The 21,734-nt window shown below is 43.2% G+C and overlaps 1 protein-coding gene across 2 annotated transcripts; it reads left to right on the plus strand.

The window, feature by feature from the left end:
- The first annotated feature begins 13,203 nt into the window (after positions 1-13,203).
- LOC146658434 (uncharacterized) lies at positions 13,204-20,881 on the plus strand. Of its 2 annotated transcripts, none has more exons than XM_085422053.1 (2): positions 13,204-13,555; positions 18,367-20,881. In XM_085422053.1, the coding sequence occupies exon 2, from the start codon at positions 18,752-18,754 to the stop codon at positions 20,432-20,434; it is 1,683 nt and encodes a 560-aa protein (XP_085278179.1). In that variant the 5' UTR covers positions 13,204-13,555; positions 18,367-18,751; the 3' UTR covers positions 20,435-20,881. The 2 variants fall into 2 exon arrangements, with proteins under 2 accessions (XP_085278179.1, XP_085278180.1); XM_085422054.1 differs by having other exon boundaries at positions 18,377-20,881.
- The last annotated feature ends 853 nt before the right edge of the window (positions 20,882-21,734 follow it).

The raw sequence follows: 21,734 nt of genomic DNA on the forward strand, positions 1-21,734 counted from the left end.
CAAATGGTAATATAATCCTATTCTACCTCAGACATACTGCTACACACTGCTCTAGGTCAATCAACTCTCTGAAATGTTTTTTCTGCCTCCTCAGATGTGGTCCTAATTCTGCCAACAAGAGTTCAAACTGGCCCACTGACGTCATGAAATATGTACGAAAGCAGTTGTGACACAGCTTCAACTCCTGGATAAAACCGTGAAATTCCCACTGCTGCTGCCTGCTCATGAGAACTAGATGAACCCAGAATCTCTGTTCCTTCTTTTTCTCATTTAGTGACATCAGGACCAGCTCGTCATCACTTGATGTCAAGTTGATGTCAGTGTGTGTATACGTCTTGATGGACGCTCAATCATCCAGGTAAGTAAATCTCCAAAAGCTGATTATGTTCATCTGGACGTAGCATTTTCAGTGGGGCTAACGTTTCGTCACTCATCCAAGTGTCTTCTTCAGTCTCAGTCACTACAGGTTTTCGATTAGGCAGCGGTTGTCCTTCTCTCCTGGATCGGCTGGAGCTTTCTTTTGGCGCCTTCCCAGTTTTGACAAAAGTCGAGCTGGGATAACCACATTTACTCAGGGACTTCTTGATGTGATGTTCTTCTGCTTCCCTGGCCGCTGTGTCTGTGGGGATGGTGTTCGCGCTGTGTTGTAGCGTCCTGATGACACCCAGTTTATGCTCCAGTGGATGATGATTAAGGAACTGACCTCATGTCCAGATGAACAGAATCAACTTTTGGAATGTGTGTATACATAACATGATAAGTTTGCACCTAAAAAAATTGAAAATTTTTGCGTAATTGTCTTTACCCTGACTCACTGATTGCGTTCAGCCGTGTTCCGCTCCCTCCTGCGTGTCACAAATAATCCCACACTTGTGTATATATAGTCCAGTGCTCCTTTAACCCTCTGGGGTCCAGGGTATACTTGGCGTTTTTGACTACTTTTGATTTTACCTCTATAGTTCACCTTTAAACATCTCAAAACTCGCCATCTCTCTTTCTGTCGCTCTCTCGCTCTCTCGCCAGCATCACTCCTAAAACTTCTTCCTCTTCCTAAATAAAACCAAATGCCACATGTTGCCATATCATTTTTGATTGGTCGACATGGTACACTTTAACACCAATTGGGAAGGGGTGTTTTTTCTTTTTTCTTTTGCTCACAAGCAGAGAGTCTTTGCTAGCGCTGTCCTTAGAAAACAGAGTTTTTACTGTTTCTTCCCGCTGTACCAGTAGTTTTACCAAAGTTTTATTGCAAAAATAACATTGTGTGATTTTTTTAATCATAACTCTGGTTTTACTTTGCCTATCTACACAATTTAAACACTGGTATATAGTTTGAAGTCCCCACTTTTGACCCAAGTTCAAATGGAGACTCTGGGTTGCTGCATCTTGTTGCTTTGCTGTGTCGTCTTAAATTGGTCATGCTATTTTGATGCACCGGTGCGTCCGTCGAACCCAGAGGGTTAAGTAGTCTGGTATCGTCTACTGATTTCCTGTGTTGCAGCCCTGTTTTTCTTGTTCCTTTGTTTTTTATGTTTTTCCATAGATGACGCTAGTGCCTAGCTTTTTGTTTGTTTTTATTCTTTCTTGTGAACTTTTTGTATTCTGTTGTATTCTGTTGTATTTGTATTCCTCCGATGTCTTCTATACAGGTCCACTCATATAATGTCACGACCTGCGGGGTCAGCAAGGCACTGATCAGCAATCTCTCTCCCCCTCCCCTGTTTTGCCGGGGCGGAACTCATGGCGGGTTCACGCCCTCGGCCCACGCCCTCCCGGATCATGCACACCTGGGCCTCATCAGACCAGCTGGTATATCAGAAGGAGGAGATCAGCTGTTCAACGCTGGATTGTTGTGAAGACTCCTGTCAGTACACGTCGAGCCCTAGTTCCCCACACTTCCGCCTCAGAAAGTAACATTTGTCTCTCTGTTCTAGATTCCCCGGACTCGTCCCCGTGTTTCCCCGTGTGGAGCGTGTAAGAGGTGGCTGGTCACTAGCGGAGAGAGGTTGGCGTGAGCGTGTGTGTGATCCCCTTGTTTTCCCTGGAGCCCTGGAACCCGTCCTCGCACATCTTGTATATAGCACTGTCCTCGCACTGCCTGTAAATACACTTGGTGAAGATTTTTGTGAATAAACTGTCTCTGTTACAACACACTCCGGATGAGATGAATTTCTACAGTAGCGGATATTGACAAAATACTGTTGCTGTTAATCTTACTGTTTGCAGTTTTTACACACTTACATATACATACACAGTCACTGTGCCTCCATTTAGAAAGACAGAGGTGTCAGAGTGAACTTATACATTCAACACAGACGCTCTCACAACCTAAACGGGGCGACCGTGGCTCAGGGGGTTGGGAAGCGTATCTGTAACCGGAAGGTCGCCGGTTCGATCCCTGGTCGTTGTGTCCTTGGGCAAGACACTTTACCCTACTTGCCTACTGGTGTTGGCCAGAGGGGCCGATGGCGCGATATGGCAGCCTCGCTTCTGTCAGTCTGCTCCAGGGCAGCTGTGGCTACAACCGTAGCTTGCCTCCACCAGTGTGTGAATGTGAGAGTGAATGAATAGTGGCATTGTAAAGCGCTGTGGGTGCCTTGAAAAGCGCTATATAAATCCAATCCATTATTATTATTATTATTATTAGACTCCACCTCTCTGGGAACATCTCCCCCCACCACACTCCCTGCCACTGGCTGATGCCCTCAACCATCGGTTCATTGGTAGTTCTCGGTGTCTGGGGCTGGACGCTCAGGTGTGTACTGGCTCACTCCTGGCGGCCTCCTGAGGCACCAGGAGTGAGCTAACTTCGGTTTTTCTTTCCCTTTCCTATTCTTGACCTTCTCTTGTCTACATCTTTCCCTTTCCAAGTTATATCCGTTCCATTTGTATTAACTTAAAAGTTAAAAATAAATAAATAAATAAATAATAATAAAGAACAATATGGCAAAGCTGTAATAATCCACTCTAATAAATCCGCATTTCTCTTGGCTTTCGTACAATAATTCTGATTGCTACAGTGACGAACAGGACAGGTAAAAAAAAACCAAAAAGAAAGAGAACACAAAGTTGCGTGTCTGACGTTGGCATAACTTTTATTTTTAAATAATAATAATAATAATAATAATAATAATAATAATAATAATAATAATAATAAACTAGGTGTATAGCTGTATATAACCTGTGTGTTCTTGTTTTAAAGTTTACAGATTACAAAAGTGAGAATGCAGGAATGCAGTAATACAGCAATGCTAACAGTTACACAAGATGGGATTTTTGATGTAACTGTATTAGTAATAGTAGTTAAAAAAATTACAAACATTAAACATGCCTCTATATAACAGTGTCTTTCTTTCATGAGGAATTTTGCAATATGATGAAGCTTCATTCCCAAGTCTAGTCTAAAGTGGTTTGGATGAGAAAACACTTGACCAAAACCTCTGGATGGACATGAAACAACAAGGCTTCCTTATCAAAAGCCCAGATTTTTACAACTTCATGACTGCTGTCAGTAACAGTTGTCATTAAACAAACATACTGCTAGTTAAAATACACCACCAATGTTCCGTCAGCACTTATGCCGGAGCACATCAGTATGTTTTCTACTGATTACAAATTATGACACCACTGCTGCACTGAAGCAAACTGGCTAATGGCATCCTACAGTAATAAAGTGGAGCAGTTAGCAGGCTGACACTATCTTCCTCACCCCCCAGAACACATCATGTCATCACAGAAACAAGATCTGGTGATCTATGATGGTGTTTTCTTTTCCACTTCAATAGCATGTGTGGATTTGTAGGGATCAAGTAAACCATTAGAGGGGAAGTTTCAAAAGATGTGTTATCTGTGTTTGTTCTCTATCACAGCTTTGGCCTCAGGAAGGCAAACAATAGAAGAAGCAGTCTGGTGTAATAGGTAACACTGTGTAAGAAAAGGGATTTCAGTCCACACGTTAAGAAGTGTTAATACTAAACACCGTTATCATATACCCATAAACTACTTCAGTGGTTTTAATTTACACATGCTGTATCCCTAGAAAGTTAATTTGGCAGAAATTCCAGCATGTGGGCTTAATGAAACACTGTTTAGATGACTGGTGTCTATACACATTGAATTAAGGTACAAAAGTACAGTACTCTGGCAGCTCAGGGACAAGAGGGAGTTGCTTGCCTGCTGGGTAAGGCCACGGCCTTCGTCATTCGTATCCATCACACCCGAGCTCTCTCTGCTTTCTAATTGAAACAACCTCTTTAATTGGGTTTGGGAACCATGGAGACGGCCACTCTGTCTGGAAGCTAATAAGCTGACAGAGACACCTTCAACAGAGATCATGCCAAGCAAGGTGGCTTCAGCTTTACAGTGACTGAGATGTCTCAGCTGCAAGCTTTAAAGAAGTGTTGCATCACTGCCAAAAAGTAGTCCCCACATGTTTTGTACTATAGCTAGTCAATAAGAAAATAAGAAATGGTTTGGCTTCTTTTTTGTGTTTGTTGTTTGTTTTGTTTAAGAGAGCATAACATATCAATACTGCAGTTTACTTTGGCTCAAGGTAAAGTTAATATCCTGAAGCCTCGAAGCACAACAAACAGGAGACAGATTGTTCTGTTGTGTGTGACAGAATCAATTCCATTCAGTTTCAGTTTAAAGCAATAATTCAGCCTTAAAAGTATAAAGAATATTGACCGATCTGATGGCCCAGTGACCCTGGATGGATTGGAGACATTAAAAAATAGTACTCAGTTCCAGCTTTATGGGAAGTTGTTTACATTTGTGTTACATTTTGGAGAGGTGAAAGTAAGTAAAGCACAATTCCAATTCAGTTTTAATCAAGCATGTGGCAATAGTATAATTCACAACAACAGTTGTCTGAAGGCACTTTATATTGTAAGGTAGAAAGGAAATGCAAATTATCTGATGAGCTCAACTTGGTGAAAAAAACAAGGAAGAACTCCAATTTAACAAGAAGAGGTCTATGGTCAGGAAGTGGCGCCATCCTCCATCACCAAAATATAACAGGAATAAAGAAAGTCATGGCATTGCTGCTTCAAACAAGTCAAATGTTCTACAACGTTTCTCATGATCTACTGCACGATCAAACATTTACGTCAGTTTAAAGATAAAAGTTATTAAAATAATTGTATAGAAACACCTGAACCTGTCATTTTAGCCTTATAGTTAACAGTCTATTTGAAATCTAAAAAAAGCCTTAAAGAACAAAAATGAAGATCAAATAATAATAATAATGGATTGCATTTATATAGCGCTTTTCTAGGCACCCAAAGCGCTTTACAATTCCACTATTCATTCACTCTCACATTCACACACTGATGGAGGCAGCTACAGTTGTAGCTACAGCTGCCCTGGGGCAGACTGACAGAAGCCAGGCTGCCATATCGCGCCATCGGCCCCTCTGGCCAACACCAGTAGGCGGTAGGTGAAGTGTCTTGCCCAAGGACACAACGACCAAGACAGACAGAGCTGGGGATCGAACCGGCAACCTTCCAAAAATTAAAGCACGGTCATTAAGAAAGAAGCTCTCTGCCATCATAAATTCAACACCTGTAGAGTATAATTGATCTACTGGTCTCTAAGAGCAATTGACACGCTCTTCTTGATGAGAAGCCTAGGCTAAGGGGAGCCTGATTGTCCTGCGGGAACGTTTGTTACTGGAAACACGATGGACGGCTGGGAGAAGCGGTGTATCGTGTGCCTGGCAACACTCTCAATGGAGGACATTGAAGACATCTACCTATTCGGAACCATGATAACAGGGTTCCTGCTGATCTGAGCTGGCACTGCCCTGGCTTAACGACAACTAATGAAAGCAGTTAAAGCTGCTCAAAATACCACAAGGCTGGCCGGACTGATTGAAGCAGTGGGTAGAGCCACAAGTACTTAGACTGTACTTAATGAACACAATATGGATAAAATCATGGAGAAGCTCGCAACTCTGCAATGGGAAATCAATAGACCTGGGGACCAGTGATGGACATTAGATTAACTGCAAAATTGAAAAGCAGTTCATCGCCCTAAACCTGTTAGGTGTGGCTGTGTGCAGACAGGAATAGGACCCAAGGTGCAGACTCCGGAGACAGTCGTGAACTCAAAAAGGCTTTAATTTGGTACTCAAAATATAACATAACTGAAAAAACTCAAAACAAACTTAAACTGGAGGAATGACAGAACACACAGCTAGGAAAACGGTAGATCGCGACACGGACACAGAGAAACACAGGGCTTAAATACACAGAAGGAGCAATCAGGGAATGAGTAACAAGAGGAAAACACAGCTGGGACAAATCAGAACTGACGAGACCAAAGAAGCGTAAACTGAACACACTGAGATAAGACAGAGACCTTCAAAGTAAAACAGGAAACACATAACACAGACTCACATGCAGACACTACAGAGGGAACAGAGACGTGGGACCAAGGCAGACACAAACACTGACTGAAACGGGGATATAGGAACTAAGGATACACAGAGACGCGAACTAGACAAGGGGATACAGGTGATAGGGGAGACAGAGCAACTAAAGAAGACAGAGACATAAACCATAAGACAGAACTCAAAGAAACCAAAGACTAAAAAGTATAAATAATATAATAAACTCAAATACCCTGGGTCAACGACCCAGGCATCCTAACAGTACCCCCCCCCCCCCTTAAGGGCTGGCTTCCAGACAGCCCAAACCAAAACACCAAAACAAAAAAACCCAACCAGGGCAGGCGGCGGGGGAAACAGGATGGAGGGCTCGAAACAAAACCAAACAAGGAGCCAGAAACAAAAAAACCCCGCAAACAATGGAGCCCAGAAAGCAACATAACAAAACACAGGAACAAAGTCCAAAACAACAGCACTAAGGCCCAGGCATAGTCCAAAAGCAAACAAACAAAAGAGCCCATGAAAGGCGCAGAGGCCCAGGCAACAGTCTCGAAAAAGTTCAGGGAGCCGGCCCGGAGGCTGACGGCACAACAGTCCAAACCCGGGCAGGTCAGGGGGGCGGCCCGGAGGCTGATGGTCCAAGAGCCCAGAAAACAGGTCAGGAGGCCGGCCAGGCGGAAGGCACCAGCGGCGACGGAGCAGGTCAGGAGGCCGGCCGGGCGGGAGGCACCGGCGGCGGAGCAGGTCAGGGGGCCGTCCATGACGGCGGCGTAGTTCAGAGAGCTGTCCATGACGGCAACGACGTCCAGTCATCGGCCGGACAGGACGTGCAGGACGAGCATGCCGGACAGGATGTGCAGGCCGGACAGGACGTGCAGGACGAGCATGCCGGACAGGATGAGCAGGAACAGACAGCATGGAGACCTCAGGAGCAGACGAAGCTGAACACTTGGAGGCCGGACCAGGCGGAGCTGCAGAGGCTGAGGCCGGACCAGGCGGTGGAGCCGGTGGTGGCTGAATGGCATCACCAGAACCATCAGCAGACACTGGGACGTGCTGGCTGGGTCCTCCCGGACCCCCAGCTGACGAGGCAAGAGGCTGAACGGGCCCCTCAGACCCTCCAGCGGAGACAGGTGGCTGAACGGGCCCCTCGGACCCTCCAGCGGAGACAGGTGGCTGAACGGGCCCCTCGGACCCTCCAGCAGAAACAGGTGGCTGAACGGGCCCCTCGGACCCTCCAGCGGAGACAGAAAGCTGAACTGGCCCCTCGGATCCTCCAGCAGGAAGAGACGGCTGAAGCGGTTCCTCGGACCCTCCAGCAGAAACGGGTAGCTGAACGGGCCCCTCGGACCCTCCAGCGGAGACAGGTGGCTGAACGGGCCCCTCGGACCCTCCAGCAGGAACAGGCGGTGGAGTAAATGACTGAGGTGAGAACTGAGCAGGTAACTGAGCTGATAGGTGAGCTAAAGTCTGAGCTATGGAGAGAAGTTTAATATGTATCGACTGTTGTAAAGATGGTAGTAATAGTGGGTAAGGCGGTGGATTAGCAGTAAGCTGAGCTAGTTCCCCTGAGCCTCCAGAACCTGAAGAAAACTGCTGGACAGGCTCACCTGAGCCTCCAGCGAGGTCAGAAACAGGTGCAGGTACCTGCCAAACACCAGCCACTCCCACCCGAGGAGAAGGAACGGGTGCCGGAACGAACTGGTTCCCGGTCATCCTCACCCTGGGAGCCGGGACAGGCACCGTCAATGGCTGGGCAGCTGCTGTCCCCACCCGAGGAGCTGGTACGGGTGCAGCGACAGGCAGAGGCTCAGCCGGCCTGGACACCAGAGCAGGGACCAGCTGGACCTCAGCCTCCCTCACCTGAAGCACTGAAACAGGTGCAGGGGAATGCTGGGCCCGAGCTGCCCTGGGAGCAGGAACACAATGGTGCGAAGGAGCAGGCTCAGCAAACACAGACTTCTCTAAAATGTTTTTTAGCTTCCTCCCACCACCACGTCTAACAGTCTTAATAGTCTCAGTCTTAGCAGTGTTCATGTGATTGTTCTTTTCCAGCTCAGAGGAACGAAAGCGATCATAACTCACCACCGGGAGTTGCTCCGCAGAAAAAGAGTGGTGACGGTGTGAGCGTCGCCTCCTCCGGGAAGCGGGGGGTGGCAAACTGGGCTGTAAATCCTCCAACGGACCGGGCTGCAATGAGGAATCAGAGAGTTTATGAAGCTCAGAACGCTGCAGTCCCAAAAACAGAGCAAAGGACTGCAGTGGAGTGAGTCTAACATCTGGCGTCACGTAATCTTTCTTCCTCCGCCGCTTAACCCTCTTGTCGGACTGGTAATCCAGGGGTGAAGGCGGAGGTGTAGCGACTGGAGAAAATGAGCACGTGCTCAACCTGATCGCCCGAGGAGCTGGCAGTTTGGAGGCTGTGGGGCCCTCCCAAAGCCAAACGTGACCCATAGAAGGGTGACTGGAGCTCCTGGGCATGCCTAGACTCCTGCCTCACGCTCTCCTTGAGGAAGGCAGAAACTGCGGGTCGCCGATACCACACGGAGTCTGCTGGGTCCATGTTCTGGTCGCGATCTTCTGTTAGGTGTGGCTGTGTGCAGACAGGAATAGGACCCAAGGTGCAGACTCCGGAGACAGTCGTGAACTCAAAAAGGCTTTAATTTGGTACTCAAAATATAACATAACTGAAAAAACTCAAAACAAACTTAAACTGGAGGAATGACAGAACACACAGCTAGGAAAACGGTAGATCGCGACACGGACACAGAGAAACACAGGGCTTAAATACACAGAAGGAGCAATCAGGGAATGAGTAACAAGAGGAAAACACAGCTGGGACAAATCAGAACTGACGAGACCAAAGAAGCGTAAACTGAACACACTGAGATAAGACAGAGACCTTCAAAGTAAAACAGGAAACACATAACACAGACTCACATGCAGGCACTACAGAGGGAACAGAGACGTGGGACCAAGGCAGACACAAACACTGACTGAACACGGGGATATAGGAACTAAGGATACACAGAGACGCGAACTAGACAAGGGGATACAGGTGATAGGGGAGACAGAGCAACTAAAGAAGACAGAGACATAAACCATAAGACAGAACTCAAAGAAACCAAAGACTAAAAAGTATAAATAATATAATAAACTCAAATACCCTGGGTCAACGACCCAGGCATCCTAACAAAACCAAACCCAAACAACCACTATCTTCATGCAGCCTCCCTAACCTTAATCTAATCTGTTAAAGCATGAAGATAGCTTTTCAATCAAATTATTTATGAAATATTGATAAAAGGAACTTCTAGTGGTTCTTTTGTTCCAGTGTCATAGGCAACAACAGGACATGACTAAGAGATTATTGCTACTAAATGAACTTCTACAACTTACAGTACTTAACACAGATTCATTCACAATGACTAAGTTTCCCAGAGAGTTGGTTTGGTCAGACTGCATATCTATCAGTGTGACTCAGATGGAGATCAGACTATATTTTTCTTTCTTTCTAGTTTCTGGCGGGATTTTTTTGTTCAAATGTTTTTTTTTTTTTTGTGTTTTTCATGCTGATTCAGCCCTAATCCTAGGACGGTTAAAGATCCTTTCAGTTAAACCTAAACACGTGTATATATACACATCATGCTAAAAGTGGCTTCGGTGTTGACCTACTACACAGTTTTCAACCCACTTTAGGTTTTGTGTGAAGTCTAACTGCATAATTGCTTCTACCTTATATTACGATACAAACTCTTGTGTGTACATTTGTAAATGTTATAAATTGAATTCAATTAACTTTAAAGAAAAACAGTATTAATAGTAATTATTTTTTTAACAGCACTGTAAATCACTGTCAGTCCCTTAATAGTGTTCCACATTGGTTTGAGCACGGTTTAGCTCTGCAGGAGCAGGCTTCATCATGGTTTGCATTGATTAGAAGAGCATCTGACTCCTGTGACACAAGATGTGCAAAACATCATGTATTTTTTCTCATATGATAAAGGAAAGAATTTCTGGGAAATGTTCTCACTTAATACAATATACACTGGCATATAAACAATGATGTTTTGAAATAATTTAATGAGTTCACTAAAATTCAATTTAGTCAGCTAAACTTAATTCAAAGTTAACATTGTAATTAAAGTTTTAAATATATTATCTAATTACATGTAATACACGCACACACACACGCACACACACACACACACACACACACACACTCAAATGCCAAACTTTTAGCTTATTTTAGATTTTCCATTGAAAGATTATATAAACTAAACGACAGCGAATACGTTTCCACATTTGACACACTGTACAACATTTTACTATTAAAGATTTTTTCATAAACCTCTGCTTTCACAGCATGCACTAAGAACCCCTCTGACAATATGCTGGATGGATTGACCCACAGATGTACACAAGTTCACATGTGGGCAACACACAGGCTATACTGTGTGTCATTGATGCCATGTGCTATGTCCATACACTACATCTCATACAGCGTCAAATAGCATGTTAAATGTTAGTTAAAGCTAATGACAGTACCATCAGAAAAAGACTGAACAAGTCTTATTAGGAAATTCTTTGGTGCTTAAAAAGACAAAACTTGGACTTTCCTAGTTTTATGAAAACATTTCACCTCTCATCCAAAAGACTCCTTCGCTGTTCTAAAACAACGGGAGAGTCCCAGGTATTTAACTTCTAATACGGGGCCTGTCCGGCTTGAGGTGGTTGTAAGGGTCATCGATAATTTTTTTGATTTGTCACATGAGCCAAGGTGTGAAAAAAAAAGGCTTAGGGCATTACTAGTGTGAAACTTTTGTAAAACCCTGTGTAATGGTGCCACTTGGCAAAAGCAGAACTCAGGCGAACTCTTATTTTTAAATGTGAGAGTGAACTTATTTACGGTGAAGCAGCGCAACAGCAGTTCAACACAAAGTCAATTAAGTGATCATCCCATTTCCCAATTTTCGTAATTCTCCTTAATTGTTTTGTCCTAGAAATCCTCTTTTCAGACACAGTTTGCTCGCCACTCTCATAGAATGATTCTCCCCACACTAACTGTTAGTCGGTTAACAATCCAGCAAAGTCTGAAGCTTAGCAACACCCTGAAATAGTGGCTTAGATAATAAAGTAGTAATAGTAAGGTGTGAATATGGGTTAAAACACCTGGTAAAGGATCTCAAGACTGAACTGTAAAGAGCTGATAGACAGTGGTGTAAGCCAACGCCTCTGTTCAACAATGGCCATTCACAGAGGGCGTTCTCCTCTTTGTCAAACCATCTGTCTTCTCTGGCTGAAATGTGAACATTGGCATTCTTGGAAAAAAGTCATTTCTTCCTTGCCGTATGTTGTGCCATGTGATTGTGGAGTGGTTCTTTATGTCTTCTGTCTAAAAGTCTGGGCATGCCCTACTTCACTGTACAACATAAACTATGTTGTTTAGCTTGTGTTTGGCAACCCCCACTGTGGATCAAATACCCGAGACTCTCTACCAGTTGTTTTAGAACTGAAGAAGGTTCTTGGATGAGAAGCAAAACATCTTCATGATTAACCAAGTCCAGTTGCCTTCTTTCTAAATAGTCAAGACTGCAATGATTGGATGCCTGAGACAGGAATCTTGTTTGGAAAGGTTGCCAGGAGGCTGTTGAAACAATGCTCTTTAGACAGGTGAGGCCACAGTTGTTGTGCTTACTTGACACCCTGTAAAAGCTCCTGGCTTTCCATATGTTATGGCACCACTCTTGATGTCAGAGTTCTTTTTCACCAAATCCATGCTGAACAAATTCAAGTGTTATGTTCTATGGAAGTGACTGTTTCAAATTTATGTTTAACCCAAGTTGTTCTGGAGTAAGAGGCATCCTGCCTGGTTTGGTACAGAAAATCAGAGGGGAATTGTCCTACACTGTTGTTCTACACTGTTGTCCTACACTGTTGTCCAGGCAGCCACCGTATCCCTCAACCCGCCATATCTTCTGGCTGTTAAAGGTATGGAGCCCATCTTCCATACCTTTAGCAGCCAGACAGGTGAAAACATTTTTACAGTTTTAGGTACCAGGGTCATTTGCACTAGGGGGGTCACAGTCTCGGATCCTATGACCTCACAGTCGTTCAAGGGAACTTGTGCCTTCCCACACCCCTACATAGCAGGGCTGATCACCCCTACACATACATGATAAATCAGCTTACAAAGCTCAGGCTGAAAACCTGGCAGCATTTAAACCACCCACTAGGAAATGATTGATTAAGTTTTTATTTTATTTTATACTGTGACTCCCCCCCCCGCCCCAAAACAAAACAGGTTTTTATTCAGAGCAGATTTCCTCCCTTTTTCCAACAGATAAAAAAATACAATATTCAATTTGTCTGAGAGTGTTATGATGACAGGCATAGAGGTTGTTGAAAGAGTAAATTATAAAAATTTGACTTTCTGGGTTCTTTAAAATGTATATTTTTATTATCTTATTGTTAAGAGAATTTTTATTTTAGTTAAATCATTAAAGTATAATCAAGTAGAAACAAGTATGCCTTATAATCAAGTGTTTATATATTTTCACACGGTAAAGCTTACTGTTGAAAAGAACACAATGTATTCCTTGCTTAAGTGTGTGAGATGTTTGACAAAGACAGGACATATACATGCATTCTTTACTTCAGTGTCTGCGATGTCAGATAAGCATGAATACTGCTGTGTCGTTGTTTTTCAGTTTGTGTGCAGAAGTTAGATAGCTAAGACAATGCCTGAGCTCTCCCCTCTTCAGTTGAAAGAGGAAGTATTATGTAACCCATTTTGCCTTATAAATAAAGCGAGTAAACGGTGCTCGGTGTGTTAGTCTGCTCAGAGACTCTCACCCGTGCGCACGTCTTTGAAACTCTGAGTCGGTCTGCCAGTGTCTCATTTCTCTCTTACTGTGTTTGAACAAATTGTCAACCCTTGACATTTAATTGGTCCTTCGTAGCCGGAGAACTGACTGTTATTTTAACGTCTAGTTTTCCACAGACGGTCTCCATCGGATCCTGACGTCGTGACGCCTGCGCTGGAAGAAATCTGATCAGTAAAACGAAAAACCCGGGAACGTGAATTCGATCTCCGGTCAGCGTTCGGCCTTCACGGCTCCAGGACCCGATGAGCACCGGATCTTAAAACGCAGCGCCACAGTAGAGGTGAATATGACACGCATTCCACCAAGCGCTAAAATACGTTGATATTGAGATTTTCCTTTAAGTAGTGTGTAAACCTAGGTACGCCGACAGATCTCAGTGTCCATGCGGGACTAAGAAGACGACAGGCAAGAGCGAAATTCTAGAAAAATCGCTATTAAAAGTTCCGGTCGCTCTGGGAGTGGCTGCAACGGAACAGGTTTCCGGTCACTCAAGAAGAGTGGCTGAAGGTGAAGGTGTTACACAAATAAATAGGCCTACGGAAAATCTCAATAAAAATCATAGAAACGCGCTTTGTTTGTGAGGAGTGAGTTGTTTTTACGACCCAATACGCGGTCGAACCACTTCTCAAACTGTTTTCCTGTGTACACTCACGTATTGGTAAAGGTGGAAAAAAGGGTTGTGCTTCATCACGTAAAATTGATAACCGCTCTCTCAATTAGTGGGAGAGTAGAAGGCTGTTATCGAAAACCCATTCTCACTTTTTCATGCCAAAGAAGGTGTCACAGTTCTGACGTAATTAGTTCAAAATGGGTAACTCTAAAACTAAAGTAAAATTAACAGCAGATGAAGGATGGTTGGAAAAAAACTGTCCAAATGCAGGAAGAGTCAGTGCAAATAGGTGGAGAAATCCACATAAAATTTATTGCCCAGCCTGGCAAGGCAAATGCAATCAAGAATCAATAACTGCTTTAAAGGCTGCTTTACAAAAAGAATTATTTGAGGAAAAGAGCCAAAAGAAAAAAGCAAAACGCTTAGCAGAATGGCACCTTTTCAAGGCGTGGATGGTAGAAAACGATAAACGCATTGCTAAACGTGCCCAAAAGCAGGACAAAGAAGAGATAGAAGAGATATGAGATGTTATAACTGTGGTAAAATCGGGCACTTTGCTCGAAACTGTAGAAATGTAAGCCAAGAACAGGAAGGTGGAGATGACAGGCGCAGACGCCGTGATGAATGACTAGCACAAGAAAAGGGAAGTGAAACAAGTGAAGGGGAAGTTTACAACATTGAACAACTGCTGCTAGGCTCAGAAGCAAAGCCCACCGTTATAGTGCACGTTAACGGGGTCCCAATAAAATTCCTTTGCGACACAGGTGCTTGTAAAACTGTCCTAACAGTAGAAGTCCCAAATTTAACCTCTTCAAAAGATACCTTAATCGTGAAATCAGCCTCAGGACATGTGACAAAACAGCATCTAACCGACCCCCTTTTTATGTCACATAGAGATAGTGGCCGTGCCTGCAAAAATCAGTGCATCTATGATCCATCTTGTCCACTAAATTTGTTAGGAAGAGATGCTTTAACAAAATTAAAAATAGGAGTTTTTCCTGAAGAAAGTGGCATGAAAGCCAGACTCCTACTCTCTGAAAGTCAGAGCCAAACTGAAGATATTTTTGTTTGTGAAGGTTTAGGTGAGCCAAATTATTACTGGGCCTTAGATTTACCAAAACTTGAACCATTAGAGGCCAAAGCTAATATGTACTTACCTGAGCACTCACATAGACAGGACCCAGCAAAATATCACAACACCTTGTGGTATAAATATGTCCCAGGTCCAGACAAAATTTATGATCAACAAGTGCACAGACTAGGACCGCAAAAACTAGTCCTACAACACCTGTATGTGACACAGAGTGGTAATGCAGTATGCTCAGTGTTACAGACAGATGCAGTGCAGCGCTTAAATAAGATATGCAACCCTCATGTATCTGTTGCACGCAACGACCAAACGCCTTGGTCTGAGTTAGGCACAGTGCTGAGAAATGTAGAAATGGACAGATATGACAAAATAGAGTGTGAGGACTGGCAAAAAGGCCGTAGAACTGGGTGCATGAGGCTAACGCTGTGTTGGCCGGTGACAGCCACACCAGCCACACATTTAGCCACAACAGAGCAAGATGAATGACAAGTATTAACAATTGAAGCACATCCAGAACTAGAGAAGCTGCCACAAATATTATGGTCTCAAGGACCCACGGATGTAGGCCTAATAAAAGGAGCAGATCCAGTAGTGGTGAAAACTACAACCTCATATAGGCCTGTAAAACCACAATATCCCTTGAGTGCAGAGGCAAAAGAAGGTATCAGACCAGTCATAGCAGAGATGCAAAAAGCAGGTATTCTCGTGAAAACTAATGAAGCCACGTGTAATACACCAATTTTTCCAGTAAAAAAGGCTAATACAGGAAAATATCGCTTAGTTCATGATCTAAGAGCAATAAATGAGGTAACAGAGCAAATACCTCCAGTGGTTGCAAATCCACACACAATTCTAAATCAAGTAACACCAAAAGAACGGTGGTTCTCTGTAATAGACTTGTCCAATGCCTTCTTCTCCGTACCTCTGCACCCTGACTCACAGAAGTTATTCGGATTCACCTTTGACAATCAGAAGTATACTTATACAAGGTTGCCTCAGGGATTCCAGAATAGCCCAACTCTGTATGCAGAGGCTTTGAGAAAATCAATGTCATCTTGTACGCTCCCTGCCCCAGGGCAGTTCTTGTTGTATGTAGATGATATATTGATCACAGGCCATACAAAAGATGAGTGCAAAGAAAACACATTAACAGTTTTGCAACATCTCGCAGAGCAAGGCCATAAAGTGTCACAGCATAAACTGCAATTGTGGAGCCAGGAAGTAACATACCTTGGCCACAAATTGACAGGACAAGGCAGGCAGCTGTTAGAGAGCAGAAAGATAGCAGTCCAAAATGCCCCAAAACCAGTAACTAAACAACAAATGATGAGTTTTTTAGGACTGTGCAATTTCTGTAGATGCTGGATTCCAGAATACGCATTACTAGCTCAACCACTACAGAACCTCATTTATGGTAAAGATCTAGCATTAAAAGACAAAGTACAATGGACTCCAGAAGCAGAAAAAGCTTTCGTTGATTTGAAAATAGCACTGCAGACATGTACCGTCTTAGCATTACCAGACTATGGAAAACCTTTCGTTCTCCATGTTGATGGTGCAGGAGGGTATATGAAAGCAGTCTTAACTCAAGCTTTTGGAGAAAAACAACGTCCATTAGCTTTCTACTCATGCAAACTTGACTCTGTAGCTGCTGGATTACCTACCTGTGTTCAGGCATGCGCAGCAGCAGCAGAGGCAGTTAAAAAATGTGCAGACATTGTTCTAGGACATAAATTGATCATCAAAGTCCCACATGCAGTGACCTCTATTTTGCTCCAAGCGAACCTCTCTTTCCTCACGCATGCAAGACAACTTTCTTATGTGGGGATTCTACTTACACAATCACACATAAAAATAGAGAAGTGTGGCCAGCTAAACCCAAGTACACTTTTGCCGACTTCTCTGGACGGAGAACAACACTGTTGCATTCAAAAATTAGAGGAAGATACAAAACCTCGCACTGATATATACAGCTCCCCCCAGAGCAGTTTCAGTAATGTTTTTGTGGACGGCTCAGCGTCAAAAGACATTCACGGTAGAAATTGTGTGGGTTATGCGGTCACAACTGTTGATAAAGTGATAGAAGCAAAAGCTCTCAGCTCCTCAAACTCTGCTCAAAGCGCAGAACTAACCGCAGTCATCAGAGCATGTACTTTATATAAGGGTCAAAGTGTTAATGTTTACACAGACAGTCAATATGTCTATTCAGCAGTTCATCATTTCGCTAAAATATGGCATAACAGAGGAATGACAACTTCCTCAGGCAACACAGTTCAACATGCAAACCTTCTAAAAAAGCTATTAGAAGTAATAACGTTGCCAAAAGAATTAGCACTATGCAAATGTGCAGCTCATCAAAAGGATGACACAGAAATTACGAGAGGAAATAACTTTGCTGACAAAGCAGCAAAAGCAGCTGCAGAAAAACAAATTGATGTTTTAACAACAGAAACCATAGATCTAATACCTTTAGAAATACTAGCAGATGCACAGAAAACAGCATCGCTGAGTGAACAAAAATCTTGGGTGAAAGATGGAGCAGAATTAAAAGACAACCTTATGATGTGTAATGGCAAACCAGTGCTTCCAAAATCTTTGCATAGAACTGCTGCTTTAGTGACACATGGGAAAACTCATGTGTCATCAGGAGGGATGATTAATATTCTTAATAAACAATTCTATACAAAAAATTTTGAAAGTTCAGCACAAGAGTTTATCAGAACATGTATGATTTGCCAAAGACACAACGCACAGGGAAATCTACGTCCAAAGCGAGGGCATTTCCCTATACCACCGCATCCATTTCACACTGTCCACATGGATTTCATAGAATTAAATGAATCACAATCCTCCAAATATGCACTTGTGATAATTGATGTATTTTCCAAGTGGCCAGAAATATACCCAGTGAAAAAAGCAGATGCAATATCAGTAGCAAAATGTCTATGTAATCATTTTATTCCAACGTACGGTATTCCATCTCTGATAAGATCAGACAATGGCACACATTTTGTAAATGAAGTAATAAGTAAAGTTTCTGAAGCTTTAGGCTTCAGCATAAAACATCACTGTTCTTATCATCCACAAAGTGCAGGATTAGTCGAGAGAACTAACGGCACAATTAAACAAAGGTTGAGGAAATGTATGGAAGAGACTAAAAAACCTTGGCCTGAATGTCTAAGCTTGGTTAAATTATGGATGAGAATAACTCAAGGAACAGGTGGTCTAACGCCATTTGAAATCGTACATGGCAGACATTTTCCACTCCCCATAATGAGTGAGCCAATTAATAAATCTATTGCAGAAACAACAATGGCAGAATGGATGACAAAACTATTTGAGAATAAAGAAGTGAGATTAAGCAATCAACTGCCGAGTGACTTTTCTTCAGTTTCTTGCAGGTTGAACCCCGGTGATTGGATTCTGATTAAAGTCCTCCAGCGGAAAAACTGGAGTGCTCCAAAGTGGGAAGGTCCCTTCCAGGTGCTACTTACCACACCCACAGCGTGTAAGATAGCCGAACGAGTTTCGTGGATTCATCAATCCCACGTGAAGAAAGTGTTTGCACCACAATAAGACGCCGGTTCCCCTGACTCTTACGTGAACCCCTGCTGGAGGACAGGGCTGAACGGGTTTCCCGCCCTGTGCTTCCTCGGCAGTGCTACTCACGTGGGAGCTCGGGTGTGCCTGGTCGCCCTGAAGATCAGACTGACCTATCCCACCGAAGAGCAGAACCAATAATAACACCAGGGACGCCTGAATAAAATCTCAACAAGATGACTGAGGAAAACAACCTGATAAATCCAGAAGAAGAACCAGCTTCAGAATCAATGCTAGCACCAGTTCCAGCCCCAAAGCTGTTGTGCTTGGGCGCTTGTGACATCAAACGAAAACTACTCATGTGCTACATATTCTGTCTAATGGCTATCCTCCTGATGACGACACTCTTTTGGTTGATGCCCAGTGGAACCCACAAGACAGTACCAATTATTCTCCGACCTAAGAGGTGGACCCACGACAACTCGCACCTGAAGGAGATAGACAAAGAACACAACCACCCGTGGCTGAACAATGCATGGTACCGGTATGTCCATGACAGAGTGCACAGAGAAGACAATGCCGCAAACTGCTATGTCTGCTCACATATGCCCACGACAGCACTCCATGCCACAGTGTATGGAAAACCCCCAACCAAGGCTGAAGCACTCTGCATATATGACAAAGCCATTACCGGGACCTGCTCAACACCAGGAAAACCTGTGATGGTGATAGGTGGATCCATAAAGGACCAAAACAGCAACACATGCCACAACACTACACAATATATAGTCCCACAGAGTGTAAAGTCTTTAATCTACAACATAACAAACTGCACCCACCAGTACCCAAATATAAACTACACCTGCAATGAAGCCTACTGGGTGCATATAAACGTCAGCCATAGAAAACTGAAATCATTCTCAGTTGTTTTGCCACCTGACATACAACACCCAGTGTGCTTTAACTTCACAGGAGCAACCGGACAAACAGGTACGCCCCAGGGTCTGAAGAAATTAGGACAAAACCGAAACTGCTCCATGATCCTGGCGGCACCAGATTGGGATGGCATCGGCTCATCGACAGGTACATACTGGGTACAGGGCGCAGCTTGGGCGTGTGGCCTGAAAGTCTATTTCATGCTGCCACCAAACAGCACCGGACTCTGTGCCCCTGTTCTGGTATCTGACCACACCTTTAAGATGTCAGTGAACATCAACACCAGAGCTAAACGTAGCACAGGCCTCAAGCCCCATGATCCATATCTTGGTTCTGATGTACCAGATGACTTCAAACTCTGGACCAAGAGCCAGAAGGTAATACACGCTTTGTTTCCATGGATAGGAGTAGGGAAACACGCACTACGGATAGAAACCCTGGACTATCGTTTTGGATTATTTTTAAATGCTTCAACCCGCATTAATCAAGGACAGAATGAAGAAATTGATGCAATTCGCATCACTGTCATGCAGCACCGAGTGGCTTTAGACATCATTCTCGCAGAGAAAGGTGGTCTCTGCGTATTGTTTAACACTACATGTTGTACCTACATACCTGATAACATCCATTCATTAAACATGACAAATGCTTTGAATGTTTTGAAACAACTGAGAGACGCTCAGCAGCAGGACTACGTTACCGATACTCAAGGTTGGTGGGACTGGCTGCTGAGCGGCTCTTGGAAATCTCTACTGATTAAAGGCCTGTTGGCCCTTTTCAGTGTGATGTTACTATTTTGCCTTTTCATTGCTTGTATTATCCCATGTCTGAGAAGCATAATGACAAACATGTTCAAGCGTATGTTAGGAAACCATGTCTTGGCTCAGTCAGTTATGGAGGATCCCTATCGTCAGTATGGTATGCTGAGTGTGGGAGAGAGAGAAGAAAATCTCTATGACAATCTTGACAAGCTTGTTGTTTAATTATTTCACTGAATGACGTGCAAGTTGAAAATGTGACTAACAAGTGACTATGCATTGAGTAAAACATGTGAAATATATTAACATCAGGAGGGAATGTTAAGAGAATTTTTATTTTAGTTAAATCATTAAAGTATAATCAAGTAGAAACAAGTATGCCTTATAATCAAGTGTTTATATATTTTCACACGGTAAAGCTTACTGTTGAAAAGAACACAATGTATTCCTTGCTTAAGTGTGTGAGATGTTTGACAAAGACAGGACATATACATGCATTCTTTACTTCAGTGTCTGCGATGTCAGATAAGCATGAATACTGCTGTGTCGTTGTTTTTCAGTTTGTGTGCAGAAGTTAGATAGCTAAGACAATGCCTGAGCTCTCCCCTCTTCAGTTGAAAGAGGAAGTATTATGTAACCCATTTTGCCTTATAAATAAAGCGAGTAAACGGTGCTCGGTGTGTTAGTCTGCTCAGAGACTCTCACCCGTGCGCACGTCTTTGAAACTCTGAGTCGGTCTGCCAGTGTCTCATTTCTCTCTTACTGTGTTTGAACAAATTGTCAACCCTTGACACTTATATAACAGTCTTTTTCCTGTGTGTGAAGGGGAAATGTCTGAATCTTTCACTCATGGTAAGTGAAAAGGTAATGAAAAATAAATAACCTCAGGAAAAGATGGGGAAAGAGCAAATGCCATCTGCATAGCATGACAGTGCACCTTTCTGACACTGGTAATGTCATACCTGATCAACTCATAAATGAATAAGCTAATAAAATTAACTAGTTTAAAAAGAGAGGGAATGTCATATTAGTAAATACGTAACCAAAAGCAAAAAAAAACATTGACTCAAGAAAAATGAACAATAATATGGTAATGACCAATCATGGGTATATAAGCATTAGTGTAACCATCAGTCTCACACAAACGATTCACAATCACTGTGTGGTCATGACAGCTTGATCTCGATACCCTCCTACTTTCTAGACTTTGATGCCGTTTCACAAGAAGTTTCTTTCTTTCTTCTGCTGAATATAATGTACTTCTTCAGTTCCAACAGTAATAGTTTTTGTTTAATAATTGTAGCTGAACGCACAGCAAGAGCTAGGTATTTGACTTTTCCTATTTACTACCTGTCCTATACTCATTTTCAGCCTGTCCCTCCGCTGTAGCTAAGCAAAGAACTGTTAGTTTTCTGCATTTGGATGCATTGTTCCTAAAGATTTCTTTATTAATTTTCTTCTACTTTATGTCCAAAGTTTATTTACATACCATACACAAATCAATATTAAAACCAGTAATAGATGA

Source organism: Rhamphochromis longiceps, linkage group LG11, assembly GCF_057381845.1.
Source record: "Rhamphochromis longiceps isolate RC_006_pf linkage group LG11, R_longiceps_female_GT1.1, whole genome shotgun sequence".
Taxonomy (NCBI): domain Eukaryota; kingdom Metazoa; phylum Chordata; class Actinopteri; order Cichliformes; family Cichlidae; genus Rhamphochromis; species Rhamphochromis longiceps.

Bases quoted from the DNA above. Each gene is read 5' to 3' on its own strand.
- LOC146658434 (XM_085422053.1), top strand. From the start codon at position 18,752: ATGACTGAGGAAAACAACCTGATAAATCCAGAAGAAGAACCAGCTTCA.